At 40.4% G+C, this 18,041-nt stretch overlaps 1 protein-coding gene across 1 annotated transcript in view; it reads left to right on the plus strand.

Moving 5' to 3' along the window:
* The first annotated feature begins 11,033 nt into the window (after positions 1-11,033).
* The window catches only part of LOC307193752 (copine-8-like), a 51,115-nt gene continuing 44,107 nt past the window's right edge, over positions 11,034-18,041 (plus strand). Inside the window, exon 1 of the mRNA XM_079936162.1 lies at positions 11,034-11,225. Coding sequence (XP_079792288.1) covers positions 11,089-11,225 — 137 coding nt within the window. The 5' untranslated portion in view covers positions 11,034-11,088. The remainder of the gene's footprint in view (positions 11,226-18,041) is intronic.

The following is an 18,041-nucleotide window of genomic DNA, read 5'->3' on the forward strand; positions in this document are numbered from 1 at the left end:
CAAGATTGTTTTGGCTATTTGGTGTATTTTGTGTTTCCATACAAATTGTGATTTTTTTGTTCTAGGTCTGTGAAAAATGCCATTGGTAGTTAGATAGGGATTGCATTGAATCTGTAGATTGCTTTGGGTAGTAGAGTTATGTTCACAATGTTTATTCTTCCAATCCAAGAACATGGCATATCCCTCCATCTGTTTGTATCATCTTTAATTTCTTTCATCAGTGTCTTCTAGTTTTCTGTATACAGGTCTTTTGTCCCCTTAGGTAGGTTTATTCCTATGTATTTTATTCTTTTACTTGCGATGGTAAATGGGAGTATTTCCTTAATTTCTCTTTCAGATTTTTCATCATTAGCGTATAGGAATGCAAGAAATTTCTGTGCATTAATTTTGTATCCTGCTACTCTACCAAATTCATTGATTAGCTCTAGTAGTTTTCTGGTAGCATCTTTAGGATTTTCTATATATTGTATCATGTCATCTGCAAACAGTGACAGCTTTACTTCTTTTCCAATTTGGATTCCTTTTATTTATTTTTCATCTTTGATTGCTGTGGCTAAAACGTACAAAACCATGTTGAATAAAAGTGGTGAGAGTGGACAACCTTGTCTTGTTCCTGATCTTAGAGGAAATGGTTTCAGTTTTTCACCATTGAGAACGATATTGGCTGTGGGTTTGTCATATATGGCCTTTATTATGTTGAGGTAGGTTCCCTCTATGCCTACTTTCTGCAGAGTTCTCATCATAAATGGGTGTTGAATTTTGTCAAAAGCTTTTTCTGCATCTATTGAGATGATCATACGGTTTTTATTCTTCAATTTGTTAATATGGTGTATCACATGGATTAATTTGCTTATTGAAGAATCCTTGCTTTCCTGGGATAAACCCCATTTGATCATGGTGTATGATCCTTTTAATGTGCTGTTGGATTCTGTTTGCTAGTATTTTGTTGAGGATTTTTGCATCGGTGTTCATCAGAGATATTGACCTCTAATTTTCTTTGTTTGTGACATCTTTGTCTGGTTTTGGTATCAGGGTGATGGTGGCCTCATAGAATGAGTTTGGGAGTGTTCCTCCCTCTGCTATATTTTGGAACAGTTTGAGAAAGATAGTTGTTTGCTCTTCTCTAAATGTTGGATAGTATTTGCCTGTGAAGCCATCTGGTCCTGGCCTTTTGTTTGTTGGATGATTTTTAATCACAGTTTCAATTTCAATGCTTGTGATTTGTCTGTTTTTCCTTTTTATTTGTTCCTGGTTCAGTCTCAGAAGGTTGTAGTTTTCTAAGAATTTGTCCATTTTTTCCAGGTTGTCCATTTTATTGGCATAGAGTTACTTGTGGTAATCTCTCATGATCCTTTGTATTTCTGCAGTGTCAGTTGTTATTTCTCCATTTTCAATTCTAATTCTGTTGATTTGTATCATCTCCCTTTTTTTCTTGATGAGTCTGGTTAATGGTTTATCAATTTTGTTTATCTTCTCAAAGAAATAGCTTTTAGTTTTATTGACCTTTGCTATTGTATCCTTAATTTCTTTTTCATTTATTTCTGATCTGATCTTTATGATTTCTTTCCTTCTGCTAACTCTTGGGTTTTTATTGTTCTTCTTTCTCTAATTGCTTTAGGTGTAAGGTTAGGTTGTTTATTTGAGATTTTTCTTGTTTACTGAGGTAGGATTGTATTGCTATAAACTTCCCCCTTAGAACTGCTTTAGCTGCATCCCATAGGTTTTGGGTCATCGTGTTTTCATTGTCATTTGTTTCTAGGTATATTTTGATTTCCTCAGGGATCTCTTGGTTATCTAGTAATGTATTTTTTAGCCTCCATTTGTTTGTAATTTTTACAGTCTTCTTCCTGTAATTGATATCTAGTCTCGTAGTGTTGTGGTTGGAAAAGATACTTGATATGATTTCAATTTTCTTATATTTACCAAAGCTTGATTTGTGACCCAAGATATGGTTTATCCTGGAGAATGGTCCATGAGCACTTGAGAAGAAAGTGAATTCTGCTTTTCTTGGATGGAATGTCCTACAAGTATCAATTAAGTCCATCTTGTTTAATGTGTCATTTAAAGCTTGTGTTTCCTTATTTATTTTCATTTCGGATGATCTGTACATTGCTGAAAGTGGGGTGTTAAAGTTCCCTATTATTATTGTGTTACTGTCAATTTCCCCTTTTATGGCTGTTCATTTTTGCCTTATGTATTAAGTTTCTCCTATGTTGGGTGCATAAATATTTACAATGGTTATATCTTCTTCTTGGACTGATCCCTTGATCATTATGTAGAGTCCTTCTTTGTCTCTTCTAATAGTCTTTATTTTAAAGTCTATTTTGTCTGATATGAGATTTGCTACTCCAGCTTTTTTTTGATTTCCATTTGCATGGAATATCATTTCCCATCGTCTCACTTTTAGTCTGTCTGTGTCCCTAGGTCTGAAGTGGGTCTCTTGTAGACAGCATATGTATGGGTCTTGTTCTTGTGTCCATTCAGCCAGTCTATGTTTTGGTTGGAGCATTTAATCCATTCATGATTAAGGTAACTATCGATATGTATGTTCCTATTAACATTCTCTTAATTGTTTTGGGTTTGTTATTGTAGGTCTTTTCCATCTCTCGTGTTTCCTGCCTAGAGGAGTTCCTTTAGCAGTTGTTTTAAAGCTGGTTTGGTGGTGCTGAATTCTCTTAACTTTTGCTTGTGTGTAAAGGTTTTAATTTCTCTCTAAAATCTTAATGAGATCCTTCCTGGGTAGAGTAATCTTGGTATAGGTCTTTCCCTTTCATCACTTTAAATATGTCCTGCCACTCTCTTCTGGCTTATAGAGGTTGTGCTGAAAAATCAGCTGCTAACGTTATGGGGATTCCCTTGTATATTATTTATTGTTTTCCCCATGCTGCTTTCAATATTTTTTCTTTGTATTTAATTTTTGATAGTTTGATTAATATGTGTCTTGGCGTGTTTTTCTTTGGGTTTATCCTGAATGTTACTCTCTGTGCTCCCTGGAATTTATTGCCTATTTCCTTTCCCATGTTAGGGAACTTTTCCACTATAATCTCTTCAAATATTTTCTCAGACCATTTCTTTTTTCCTTCTTCTGGGACCCCTGTAATTCAAATGCTCATGTGTTTAATGTTGTCCCAGAGGTCTCTGAGACTGTGCTCAATTATTTTCATTCTTTTTTCTTTATTCTGCTCTTAGTAGTTATTTCCACAATTTTATCTTCCAGCTCACTTATCCGTTCTTCTGCCTCAGTTATTCTGTTATTGATTTCTTCTAGAGTGTTTTTAATTCCAGTAACTGTGTTGTTCATCACTGTTTGTTGCTCTTTAGTTTTTCTAGATCCTTGTTAATTGTTTCTTTTATTTTATCCATTCTGTTTCTCAGAATTTGGATCATCTTTACTATCATTATTCTGAATTCTTTTTCAGGTAGGTTGCCTATTTTGTCTTCATTTATTTGGTCTTGTAGATTTTTACCTTGCTTCTTCATCTGTCACAATTTTTTTTGTCATTTCTTTTTTTGATGGGTGGTGCTGTATTCCTGTCCCAGTGGTTTTTTGGCCTGAGACATCCAGCACTGGAGTTTGCAGGCAGTTGGATAGAGCTGGGTCTTGGTGCTGAGATGAGGACATCTGGGAGGCCTCACTCTGATTGGTATTCCCTGGGGTCTGAGTTTCTCTGTTAGTCCAGCAGTTTGAACTTGGAGCTCCCACCACAGGTGCTTGGGCCCAACCTCTAGTCTGGGAACCAAGATGCTGCAAGCATTGTGGTTTGGTTAAAAAAAAAAAAAAAAAAAAGGAAGAAAGAAAAAAAGGAGGAGTACAACATCAAAGAATAGAAAACAAAATAAAATTAGAAAGATAAAAAATATATTAGGAAAAATAAAATATAATTGAAACAACTGCATCAATGTAAAATAAAACCAGAACAGAAAAAAGAAAAAGAAAAAAACTGGGGGATGGGGGTTAGGGGGAACAAGTGAAAAGGAGACATCACTAACAAAGTATAACGAACAAAAAAAAATTAGAAAAATAAAAGATTTTTTAGGAAAAATAAAAATAGAATCAGCAACAATGAATCAACAAGGTAAAACAAAACCCCAGTCTAAAAGAGAAAAAAAAGAAAAGAAAAGAAAAAAAAGCCTTTGCTCTTGGGGTGTAGTTTAGGCAGGTGTGGGACTTAGGCAGGGGAGGGGTTTCGGGTGGGGTGGGACCTAGGCAGGTAGGGGTGGTGATGTTTGAGAATGGGGTGGGGTCTAGGCAGGGCAAAGTTCAAGCGTGGGGCAGGGCCTGTGCTTAGGACCTGTGCAGAAAGGGAGAGGCAGCAGGTGGAAAGGAGGGCCCGTGGAGTGCAGAGTCCCCACGTTTGGAGGTAGGGCCCTGGGTGAGGTTGTGTGGGTGGTGTTTAGGCCCAGCACATTGGAGGGGGTCTCCGAGTATAGAGGTAGGGCTCTGAGTGGTGGTGTAGGGGCGGGGCTTGGGCTCTGCGTGGCAGGAGGGAGGCTCTGAGGGCACAGGATTAGGCCTGGGAGCCCAACAGGCTTCCCAGTGGCTAAGTGGACAGGTAAAGCACTGGCCCCATTTCCTTCCATTCCTTCGTGCTCCTCCCTCACCGTCTCCCCCAGATCTCCCCCGTCGCCACTGGACCCCTAACTGTGGGTGGGTCCCACTGGGTGTATGAACTCCTCCCCTCCTCCAGCCGCCCCATAGGTCCGGCCTTTTCTTTTGCTCCCCCTTCCCTCCCTCCCACTCCCTCAGGACCCGGGCGGTGGAGGGGGCCTTGGTGGGCAGAGGATCAGGCCTGGGATCTCAGCAGGCTCCTGGGGGTCCAAGTGGGCAGGGGAAACCTGGCCATGCTCCCTTTTGATCCTCTGCCCTCCCAGTAGTTCCCCAATTTCCCCCTTCGGGAGTGGCATCCCTTCCCCTCTCCCAGCTGCCCCTCAGGGGCACCAGTCCTGTCCTGCCTCCACTTCTCCTCCCCCTTCATTCCCCCAAGCCCCACATCCTACCTGGTTGCTGGGCATTCCTCCCGTCCCCTTAGGTGTCTGTTGCCCCCCGCCGGTGACAGGTGCCCTAGTTGTGAGGAGATGTGAATTCCCTGTCCTCCTAGTATGCCATCTTGACTCCTCAATATTTGAACTTTTAACACCCTAAAATAGTGTTTTTAAAGAAGTCTCAAAATACTTCATTAGTAAACTATTGCTGAGTTAAATGTAGGACTCTAAAATTCAAATCTCCTAATTCACCAAGATAATTTTCAGTGACATGGACTGATCAGAATACCATTTGAAAAGTCCAGAGACACAGTGACGTAAGTGGGCTTATGCTTTATTTTACTGTCTATATTTTCAAAACAAGACCACAAAATACAAAAACTTGACTCAAGTCATTAAGATGTGGGTCTCAACAGAATGCTTTCCTACTATGAATCTCTTTAGCAGCATCAATGCCATTTGGCAAAAGTATCTATGGGGGTTTGGTCCTTCAATGTCAATAGGCAAAAACAGGGACATGTTATGATGTTGAAACTTAAAGATAATTGTTCCTTGGACAGCTCTTGGTAGATGAATTTTAACTAAGGAGGAGCTTAATAAATGGCATAAGTTATCCTTCATTAAAGCAAAAACTAACCTGCAACACAGTTTCATAGAATAAATAACTAAGGTCCTTCTTTTTAAAACAAGATTATCACTTTCAGTGTCTGTGGGAACTTTTCCTGAGCATCTAACAACTAAAACCCCATGTTTATTTCTATTAACCTTACAACATTCTAAGAGACTCACTTGAGAAACATGATGATTTAATTATTTGAACTTGAATAGAAAATACTCCATCGACTGTGCCAAATCATGGTAAATTTAACAGCAATTATTAAGGTATGAAAAAGAGTTTTGTGAATTACAAAATTCTGACCAAATCTCTTGGGCAGTTAGGGAAAGTTTCAGCAAAATTTTAGCATTGTCTCATTAAAATATCTATTTTAAAATATATCAAAAGGCTGGGTTATCCCCCAAAATGTTAATTTCACTAAGTTATTAAATACTTAAGATTTATATACTTTTCTCTGTGTGTGTCTCTCCAGTTTCCAACAAAACTTTCATTTTTTTCCATGGTTGCACATTCTAATTGTCCAAGCAGGAAAGAAACCAGAATAGACTCTGACCACATACTAATTAATGTTTATCTGCCCTGCTCTAGGAAAGGTCTAAATCAGGTTTGAAAATTAGGCATTTAGTTCCTTACACATTATGGCCATAAAATGCCATTGTTTCTGTATGAGGTCCTCAGCAATGCAATTGCTTACTAGATACCTATTTTTTGCACTGATGACTTCTGAAATAGGGTAGGCTTCAGGCTCAAGGCAGTAAAGTAGGGCTAAAGGTGAGCTTCCGGGAGCATTGCAGCCGAAGGGTCTGAAAAACAGACCTGGAATAATAACTGATAATCTTTAGAGTATTCTGTAATACTGGTAATTGTCCAAGAAAGAGAATGAGGCAAGCCCACAGCCAGAAAAAAAAAAAAAAGGCAGTAATGTGGTCTCTGCAGCACCTGCTGCAATGATCCTGTTGGTCTCTTTCTCCTTGAAAGCCTCTTCTTCCTTTTCCTTAGTATCTTTATCTTGGGTTTTTTTCTCTCCTATTTGTTCAAGTGCTTCTTCCCCACCCATTTCCTTGGTGGGACCCTTCCTTGTTTTCTTTTCTCCAGGGTGGATGCTCATCCTACTTGATTCTTATTTTTATTCCTTTTTCCTTTTTCCCTGGAGTGTCACTCATATGCTTGGCTCCAACTCTAACTCTAAGCTGTTGATTCCAACCTCAACAATCCTGTTTCCTCACTATAGCTCCTAATGCCTGTTGTACATTCCACCTGAGTGCTCAGCTCTCACTTGAACTCAATATATCAAAGCAAATTTTGATACTTTCAACAGTTGCTGGCCACACAGCACCTGACTCACATCAGTCAGTATGCTGGGCAGAGGAGATAATCAATGAAGACGATATGCTCCTTATGCTCTTGAAATCGAAAGTCTAGCAGGGGCAATAGGTATCAAGCAAGTTGTCACACAATAATTATTCTAATTATGATAGTTAAAGGTAAAAGGTATTGTACTACAATCTAGTCTATTTTGGGCATTTAGGAAGGCTCCTGTACAAGCAAAATATTTTAGACTTTATAATCCTTTTATAAGAATGTTTACTTTCCTATATTCTTTGAATAAACTGGAGAATTCTTTAGGCCTGTCCTTTCTGATACATTCTTGAAAATGGATTTCTTACAGCAGCTTTGAAAAATCAAACTCTCTGAATTAGCAGATTTAGTGAAAAGCTACTTGAAGAAACTTTAGGTAAATTTGGCAGCTGAAAACATTTATAAAAATAATAATGTGGGTTTCCCTGGTGGCGCAGTGGTTGAGAGTCCGCTGCCGATGCAGGGGACACAGGTTTGTGCCCCGGTCCAGGAAGATCCCACATGCCGCGGAGCAGCTAGGCCCGTGAGCCATGGCCGCTGAACCTGCGTGTCCACAGCCTGTGCTCCGCAATGGGAGAGGCCACAACAATGAGATGCCCGCGTACCGCAAAAAATAAATAAATTAATTAAAAATTTAAAAAAACAATAATAATGCTTAGGGTGATAATAATAATTTGGTGATGATGGTTTAAATTCTCTAGCTCTATTTTCTCATGTAAGCTACCCAAAGTAGCACTCCAAGAAGTGCCACTTATCTGCCAAGTAATAATTTTAAATTACTTATATAGCTCATATTACTAAAGGGGATCCGCATTCACTATAATTCAATTACATGGCCTTCCCTGAACCATTCTACCCTACTATGCACCTCTCCTCCTTGAAGCTTGAAAAAAAAAAATCGATATATATACACATCTTCTTTATTCCATCATTACTTAAACTCCTATTCATCCCTATGGCCTATCTAAAATGTCACTTCCTCATGGAAATGTCCAATAAATACTTTGCACTGGTTTCAAATAACTAATCTGACAGGGCAACTTACTTTATGCACAAAGAAGAGTCAGAGATGAAATTCTTTTATCTAACAGGGAAAACGGCAGTTTACAACTCTTCTAGAGTTAGATGTTCATCTGAATATGATTATCCAATGATAACTAGTTAACATTAAGAATTTTCATAGAATAAACCCTACATTCCTTGAAATCCTTTAAATGTCTTTAGGAGAAATGCAAATCAAAACTACAATGAGGTATCACCTCACACCGGTCAGAATGACCATCATCAAAAAACCTACAAACAGTAAATGCTGGAGAGGGTGTGGAGAAAAGGGAACCCTCTTGCACTGTTGTTGGGAATGTAAATTGGTACAGCCACCATGGAGAACAGTATGGAGGTTCCTTAAAAGACTAAAAATAGAACTACCATATGACACAGCAATCCCACTACTGGGCATATACCCTGAGAAAACCCTAATTCAAAAAGATTTATGTACCACAATGTTCATTGCAGCATTATTTACAATAGCCAGGACATGGAAGCAACCTAAGTGTCCATCGACAGATGAATGGATACATAAGATGTGGCACATATATACAATGGAATATTACTCAGCCATAAAAAGAAACAAAACTGAGTTATTTGTAGTGAGGTGGATGGACCTAGAGTCTGTCATACAGAGTGAAGTAAGTCAGAAAGAGAAAAACAAATACTGTATGCTAACATATATGGAATCAAAAAAAAATTGTTCTGATGAACCTAGGGGCAGGACAGGAATAAAGACACAGACATAGAGAATGCACTTGAGGAAATGGGGAGGGGGAAGGGTAAGCTGGGACGAAGTGGGAGAGTGGCATTGACATATATACATTACCAAATGTAAAATAGATAGCTAGTGGGAAGCAGCTGCATCACACAGAGAGATCAGCTCGGTGCTGTGTGTCCACCTAGAGGAGTGGGATAGGGAGGGTGGGAGGGAGACGCACAGAGGGAGGGGATACGGGGATATATGTATACAAATAGCTGATTCACTTTGTAATACAGCAGAAACTAACACATTGTAAAGCAAGTATACTCCAATAAAGATGTTTTAAAGTCTTTAAAAGGTGCCTTTCTTAAGAATTTTACAAGAACATATTGTAAACCCATCTAACACCTGTCAAGGGCCCCTATTAAGTCTCTTTCAGATACCCCAGAACTGTAAAATTACTGAAGACTGCAAGTCTATTCTCTGAAAAACTACATCCTACAGAGACACAGCCGGCCTGGGTACTGCTGTGGAACAGGATAGACATAAACCCACCTTGCCCTGTGAAGCCCAGTAAAAGGCTGCACCTTGCCCTGTGAAGCCCAGTAAAAGGCTCAAACCTCCACCCTTCGGTGCCGATTCTACTCTATGAGTCTGGCTCCTTTCCTCCCTTGGAAAGTGAATAAAAACTTTGTTTTCTTCTCTTGCTAATATTTCTGTGAATTCTTTCACAATCCGCGTCGGCTCACCTAACACATATTTTCATGATTACTAGACACAGAATAGATCTTACTTTTATTTCTTCAGTAGGCTTCTATAAAATAAAAGTATGGTTAGCTTAAAAAATATACTTAGGTCTCTTCCCCTAAGCTAATTTTGGACAGCATAACAGAAATGTCTGGAGTTTTAGGACATTTTCCAATAGGCAAAGGGAAACAGAAAACTCTAGACTAAAGTGTGACAAGTGGTGGGTGGGGAGATCAGGAAAGGAAACCAAGAATGAAACGTGGGAAGGATTTTTGGCAGCGCAAAGCCTCCAGACTGCACCCACACATCCTCACCTGCAACTCTATAGATTCTCTAGCAGGTGGCTCCAATTGTATTAAAATGTTACAACCAACGTAGGGTAAGTCCTCAAATCACGAAAACGGTTCCTCCCTGAGTTAGTCTTGCCAGCGGGCAACTCAGTGCTTCGGCGCTTTAAAGGAAGGTGGATACCCATAACCCTCCGTCCCTCTGTACCCCTTCTCCTGCTTCGCGGTACTCCGCGTCCTGATCTCTGTCTCCCCCTGGTGGTGAGCGTCCTGGGACCCTCAGGCGCTGGGGTGACGCTGGAGGGAAGGTGCCTGTAATAAAGGTCGCTGTAATGGAGTGGAGCGGCGGGCTTTTGCAGCTTCTGCATCCTGGCACAAGTCTGGCGGCCCCAGAATCCAGTTTCCAACACTGCGCTCACTCCGGCTCAGTTCTGCTTTCATCCGTCCAGGTTCATTCATGTCTTGCCGGGTGGGAGTCGGAGTGAGGGAGGTCTGTTTTGTAGTTGTGATTCAGGTTTTAGAGCGTAACTTCCATGCATTTGGAAACGAGGGGGCGCAGAAGACCCCCGAAAGTAGAAGGATTGTCACCTTTAGACCCCTATGTTCCGAAGAACTCAAGGAAGAGGGAAACCAGATGGCTCCCTTAAATCCCATATAGTTTTTTCCCCCTCCACCTTAGGTCCACCCTGCTCTCGTCTTGTTCCATATATTGATCTGTTACTTTACCACCGCATACATAAGGTTGGAGATCGTCCCCAAGTCCGTCTCATCCTCCCCAATCCTTAAGCGGCCGCGGGCGGACAGTTCAGAAGCGGGGACTCGGCTCGCCTGTCCTATGGCGTAGTGCGGGGGACCTCCGTGGACTCCGAGAGCGAGGTGAGGATCACCGCTGGATGGGAAGGGGTGGGCTTATGATGCGGGATTTAGGAACTGTCGTGGGTGTGAAGAGGCGGAGACAAAACCCTAACCGCGCTCCAAACCGGGCTGGGCTTGCTCTACTAGACGGTTGGGTTCTGGGTCTGCGGCCACCTATCCCGCCAGGCTGCCCGGTGGCTCCGCAGAGCCTGACGCTCAGAGCCGGGAAAGGATCGCGGAGTGTCCTCAGCCGGGGCTGCTGCCTGCAAGGAGGGGGCGGGGAAGCTGAGAGCCCGGTGCGCCACTTCCCCGGCAGCTTCAGCTTGTGCAGGCCTGTCTTGCTGCTGCCTCGCGGCTTTGCACTGAGGTCCGCCTCTCCCCTCCCTCCCACTTCCCGCGAGCTGCCTCCGCCTTCTTCCTCTGCCTCCACCCTCAACCTCCAACCCCGACTGTCGGGAGCTGGGCTAGGAGCCCTCAGTCGGCCGGAGCTCTGGATGTGGGCGCCAGCCAAGCCCACGGCGCCTACCTCCAAGATGGACAGCCGCTACACCAGCACCGCCGGCCTCGGGGATTTAAACCAGCTGAGCGCGGCCATCCCGGCCACACGAGTGGAGGTGTCCGTGTCCTGCAGGTGAGGACGCAGCCCTCCCCCTTCCTCCTTCTGGCTCCCATCTACCCTCCCATCTACCCGGTCGGTAGCGCTTGGCAAGCACTCAGGGTACCCCGAGGCTTTGCGCGGGTGTGAAGTTGCGCAGTGAGTGGGAAATAGCCCAATTGTGGGTCTCGAGTCACCGCCGGGTCGAGTGACAGAGCGGAGAGCCGCAACTAGGAGCGAGTGTAGGCTACGGGACTGAGACTTAATTTCCTTTCTGGGAAATGCTGTAAAAGTTGGCTGGGCTGTGACTCAGCGGCGGGAACCCCTGGCCTCCGCCCACTTTACAAGCTCTTTTTCACGTCGCACACCCGAGCTGTGGGGTTGGGTGATGGCAGGAATCGAAGGGGACAGCATTGCCAAAAGTGCTTGTGAGCAATGCGCGCAGTGGCCCAGGACTCCCTCTGGTAGGCGTGTGCAAACCTGCTGTCTGCACTGTTGGCTCCAAACCCGGCAGCTTCCTCCCCACCCACTTCCTGGAGCCATCCAGCTTGCTTCCCGCGCCCCCCCGCCCCCACCCCGGGCTCTATGCCTTTGGCCTTCTAGGTGGAGATTTCGGCTGCAGCCTTACCTAAAGTGTGGGAAGTCAAGACATTTTGCCTGCAAGTGGATACATTTGAGTGTGTGTAACAACCTACACTCTGCTGTACGTTTCAGACTCCTTTGCGTGACGTTCTTTGGGTCAGTTTCCTTGTAAATAAAGCAGCATAATTGCTATATTGCAGAAGATTTTGAGAAACAGATGGACAGACTACACTAAATTTGTAATGGCAACAGAAGGAGAGAGAGAACTTGCAAATTATACTACTGACTGGAGCCCACTCCCTTGTTTGCATACTTTGATCTTGCTCAGTGGAAAGCTCTTCTCATCTGTCCACTTTTCGCTTGTTTTTAATGCCCTCAAATCCTCCCCTTCCTTTTTTAGCAAAAAAAGGAAAAAATCTTGAAGAAATCTAATAAACATGGGTAATCTTCGATGTAAATAAGCCCCAAGGCATAAACTGCTATCAACCCAGTGGTGTTTAATTTTGCGTTGTCACAAGACTAAGCTTAAAAGCCAAAGGAATGATTTATTATTATTTTTTTGGTGGAGACTCAAGCACCAACACTCCCCTCCCCTGAGGTATTAGGGGATAGGTGATAGATAGCTTTATAGCTGTCCCTGAAACTATATCCCGTGATTGCTTGCTTCCTCTTAAGTGACCTCAGACCATAACAGTAATTCTGATAGTGGTTGCTAACATTAGTGGTTGCCTTATTGTGGTCACTGCTTTAAATGCTGCCTGAGATTTCTGTCAATTGAACAAGTGAATCTGAACGGAAAATTCTTTTTAGACCTTAATTTCTATGCCTTTTTCTTTTCTCTGAAGCTAGCTTTGCGTGCTAGAGGGAGGTTATTAATGTATACAGATAATGCGTAGCCTAAAGTCCTACAATAACAGCATTTTCTAGAGTTCTTATTCTCTGCTGAACATCCTGCAAGTCTGAATGGCATGTGGCCTGTACATGGAATGAATGCAAATGTAAATTAAATCTGAATTCCCCATAAGCTCTTTAGGGGTGATGGAGAAATTATACCTTAGCTGGTCTTTCTGCCCATAAGGTCCATATTTAACTGCTTGTTTTGTTGTTGTTTTTTTCCTCCCTTTGATGCTTGTTTGCTATGGGTGTAGTACTGGGAATCCTGAAGTCAGTTGGCTTTAAGCCAGTTTCTTTCAGCTTGCTACCTCAGAACCTGGAGATCCCCTTGTTTCAGCCTTTTTTAATACCACTGATTTATGTATTGTTTTTAATTTTTAAATGTTCAAATAGAAAAATAAGTTCTGAAAGAGAACCCAAGTACTTTTAGTACTTATACTGTTGATAATTGGATATTGTAATGGTAGATGGTGGTGTCTTTTGGGCTTTGGCATAAGAGACCTGGTTATATATTCTGGCTTTGTGACTTACTAGTGTTGTTGCCTTGGAGCAAGTCTTTAAGCTTTCTAATGTCTAAAATGAAGATAATTATGGTATTTATGTTATATAGGGTGTTACCAGAGTTTAATAAAATGATATCTGAAAAATACTAATGCGATGTATGACACAAAAGAAAGTGTTAAAAAATGTTAGTTATTATTATGATATTGGAAATAGTATTTATTGAATAAATGCATTATATATGATTCAGCTATGGAATTCTGTAAATAGTCCTTCTCTTTTGAACTTCAATAAATTGGTTAAAGGATACAAGGATAGAGATGGCCTTGAGATACCTGTTCCCTCTTTCTCTTTCTTCTTTGATATGTATAAAAAGCGTATTTCCTGGTTGTTTGTGGGGATTTTACTTAGCAACAAGGTGCAACTGTAAGCCCCTTAGCCTTACTATGGGCAAGCAGAGCAAGGAATTACCTTGCCTTTTCATATTGAAGACTTCTTATGATTTGCTGACAACCCTTTTGATAACATCCTTTCACTGTGTCCAGTCTAAGACTTTGTAAAAGTTTTATGATGTTTGCATCTTCATTTTGAGGGCGGTGAGAAAATCGGCAATTGAAGCTTTAAGCAAAACACAATTCATGGAAATCATTTCGTCTATTCACTTATGGAAGTGTTTGAGTGTCTTATATATTTAGCCCTATGCCATGCTCCATGAGAAATGCAAGAGAAGTTCACTGAAAACGTAAAATCTGGTTGGGAGATAAATATAATATTAGATTATATAACACACAATAACATAGGACTAAATCCAAAGATGAGGTTCATGCACAGGTAGGGAGGAGATCATTGTGGAACAGAGTACTTGGAATATGCTGCAAAGAGGAGATGGGGCTCAAGTGGAGACAAGACAGACTGGCATTGCTGGTATGAGAGAAAGGGCAGTATATGTGGAGTTTCTGTAGTAGCTACAAAGTTGGTTGTTAGAGTGACAAGTACACTTTTCTAGCTATATTTAGAGATAAGCTCCTACTCTTTGACCTAGGCTTCTACTCATTATTTAGCTCTTATTGCATTCATTTTTAAAATTATGTTAATTTTTTAACATTTAAGATTTTTAAGTTATTGGGTTACCTAATTAAAGTGTCTATAGCTGAAATGATACAACCTTAGAAACATAAAGTAACATTTATAACATTCCTGTTTTTATTCTGAAAACAGATTAACATAGAATAATGTTAAAACCAATGGGAAAAATAATATGCAGTAATTAACTGTTTTCCCTGGAAACTTGGTTTGTTGCACTATTTCTCACACACTGTTTTGATGATTTTTGTCATTTTCTCTGATTGAGAAACTAGCTTATCAAGTATAAAAGCAGGGAGGGCAGTCTATATTTCTAGATTTTGTAGGTTAGGTATCACATGTAAATCGTTTCAAAGCAATAATCCTGTAATGGTGATAAAACTAATTTTAAAATCTAGTGTGGAAGGAAGAATACAAAGTGGAAAAGTAATTCCAACTTTGTACTAGGAATTCTAAAAAGCACTTCCTGACCTGGCCATAACTGTCTTGCCTAATCTCCCACCACTCCTTGCATGAACTCTATGACTGAACATAGTCTAACAAATATGTGCTTACTATATGCGAAAACTAGGGCCAGGTAAATGTGGCTACAGAACACTAATAAGAGGTACAGTCCCAAAGCATGTGCTGTTGTCCTATTGGGTCAAACTCTCTTTGCCTATGTGGCTGTACACATGCTGTTCTCTGCCCTGAACGTCCCTTCCTCTCTTCTCCTTCTTTTCTTGATTAGCTTATTCTCCTTCTTCAAGGCTCAGGTCAAATATCATTTTCTCTCATGACCCCGACCCCTCTTCCAAGCTGGATTTTGCTGTATTCTCAAAGCAGCTGGTATGTACCAATATTATAGTTATAATTCTTGGTCTCTGTAGTCTCCTTGAGGACAAGTTTTGTCTCTTTCGTATCTACACATTCTGAATTTGGCATAGAATAAGTAGTCAGTAAATGCTGGATGATGTAATTCTCTGAATGAATCATCTGTCATGGGGAGAGGGGTTTGCCTGTTAAAATACAAAACCCTAGGCCCCACACCAGATCTACTGAATGAAAATCTCTGGGACTAAGGTCCAGGAATCTGTACTTTTAAAAAGTTTTCCATGTGCTGGTTATATACATTAAATTAAAAGAAAGATATTGTTGGAATGAACAAATCTATGAATAAATCAACTCTGAACCTAGTATGTGAGTAGTAGTCAGAAATTTCTCTTTGCTTTAGATAGGGCCATTGGTGATTCATTCTCAACTTGCTGACAAGATGTTGTTACTCTGTCCTGGCACTGCTGACTTCTCAGACACCTCATATTACACAGGGCTTATGAATTGTCTTTTGGAAATTTTGTACCAGGCTTTTTTTTTTTTACCATTTCCCTATGCATTAAACATTTTAATTTACTTGTTTGATGAGCTAATGACTCTGACTGTAGTTACTTGGTTTGGATTAACAGTACCTGCCTCAGTAAGGTGCTAGGAGTATACTTTTCAATGGCATGCTGGAACTGGCTTAAATGGGATTGAAACAGGAATTTGTGTGTTAGTGGTTAAATACAGAGATTTTTAAAAATTTAAGTTATGTAAGTCTAAAATTAAATTATACCAAAGACAAAGTTAAGACATACTCAAAAATTATTACTTCCTAATTATTTTAGTAACTACATTTTATTATTATCTAGATTCTTTACTATCATCTATGCTCTGTTTCTTAAATCTGTGAGTTGAAAATATTATGCAATTATGTGCTACTGCTCATCTTATCTCAATCCATGTTCAGTGACATCACATTTGGCAGCTTGAAATTGACTGTGGTGGGAATATTTACATCATGGAAAGTGGCAAACACTACAAATCAGGGTTTGATATATTGTTTTATTGTTGTCTATGCTTAAGACATTCTGTGGGAATCAATTGGCTCTATAGAATTTATAATAAAAGTATTATTTGTATATATTTTATTATTTGTAAATTGCTCAGCTACACATATTTTATATCAGTAAAATTTATAATAAATTATGTACCTACAACACACACATACATTCAGTTTTTTGGGGGGAAATCTGTTTTTAAACATACTTGCACATCACTGTTTATGGGCCTTTTGTAAAAGATAAAGCATGTACAAAGGAAAATTACTGCTGCTGTCAGGTTGTCACTATTAGAAATGGTAGTGTCAAGTTCGGCTCGGTCTCTGGTTTTACTTTTTTACTATAATAAGTGGGGTTGTGTGATCTTTTATAATCCATGAAAGGTTTTGGCAGCCTGCAAAACACTTTTTCTTTTCTTCTTTTCATGTAGTCCTTTCCACATCTTTATTCTTCTTTTACTTTGAAGATTATTTTTCATTTTTCCATCCACTAGTGGGATGTACTTTGCAAATTTATGTGTTACAGTTCCAACTCATTTAGTGATTAATTGAGCACTGGGGAAAGCAAATTCAATTCCAAGAGACAGAATCTGATTGGTCCAGTGGGAAGTGATACAGTTTGAAACAGATACTGATGCTGTTCCGAATATCTATGGTGAAAGAGAATCAAAGTGTTCAAACACGATTGGTGGCTCCACTCCAGTCCACATTGGTTTATCTCTTATACACACTTTACCCTTCTTTTGTCAGACAAAATGTTCGACATTAGCCTGTAAATAGGTTTTCAAGTGATACTGATGAATTATAAAGTTACTATAAGCTAGGGAAATTAGAATACCTGTTATCCTGTTAATGAGGCATGTGACAGGCATGGCCATAACAGCCTATTCTCTGGCTCTGCAGTTCCTGAGGTCCTGTGGTTCAGAATTGTATTCACCCAATAGTGCTTTTTTGGGTTTGTCTTAACCCCAGAGTTTCAGAGAAATTTGTCCTAGGGGCATGTTTGGACAGTGCTTTTGAAGTCTTAATGGTGGAGTTGCCCAGGTATGTCTTAGCAGAGAAAAGCTTTACTCATGTTGTTGTTCTATCAATAGTTTGGTATGCCCTGCATTTTTTTTTTAGCATTTGGAGTGTTTAAAACAGCCTTGTAATGTGGAGAATGTGAGTCTAGAAGCAATTCACAAAGCAGGGCCCCATAGGAGAGGATGCTAAAGCTGTGCTCTTTTAGGTATGCTGTTTGTGGCATAATAGTCAGAAGCCTGAATTCCCTATTTGATTTTACTCAAGGCAGAGAAGAAAAACAATCCATCTCAAAGGGGTTTTATTCATTTGTTAGCCTGTTTTATAATAATAACACTTGCTTATTTGAGCCAGTTTGCTTAGCCTTGAGGAGCATGGGTGTGGAAGTAGACCAGTTCTAACACTTGCTAGCTATGAAAACTTGGAAAGTTACTTAATCTCTCTGTTCCTCAATTTTTTCATTTGTAGAGTGGGTATAACAATAGCCCCTACCTCTTATTTTGTTTTGAGGGTTACATAAGCTAATACATTTACATGAGTTAAAACACTGCTCGTCACATTAATTAAGCAATCAGTAATTACAAATAGATATAAGCACAAAATAAAAATCACCCACTATTTCATCAAACTATATGCATTCAGTTCATTTCTTTCTCTTGGGAGGCGGAGATATTGAATAATATCCCGCGAACTGAGAAAGAACTTTGAGACTGAAAAATGAAGCAGACAACTCCATAAAGTGCAATTATAAAGTTTATTGTGGGTAACTTACATACAGGTAGGAAAGATCAGGCGAACAGAAGATCCAGAGGCATTCACAGCTGTGCTTTGTACTGCCAAAAGGGGTATGGGGGATTTAAAGGTACCAAAGTTAAAAACAGAATCAGACTACCAAGTAAGAAGCACATCCACACAGA

This window comes from Stenella coeruleoalba (assembly GCF_951394435.1).
Source record: "Stenella coeruleoalba genome assembly, chromosome: 11".
NCBI classification, from domain to species: Eukaryota; Metazoa; Chordata; class Mammalia; order Artiodactyla; family Delphinidae; genus Stenella; species Stenella coeruleoalba.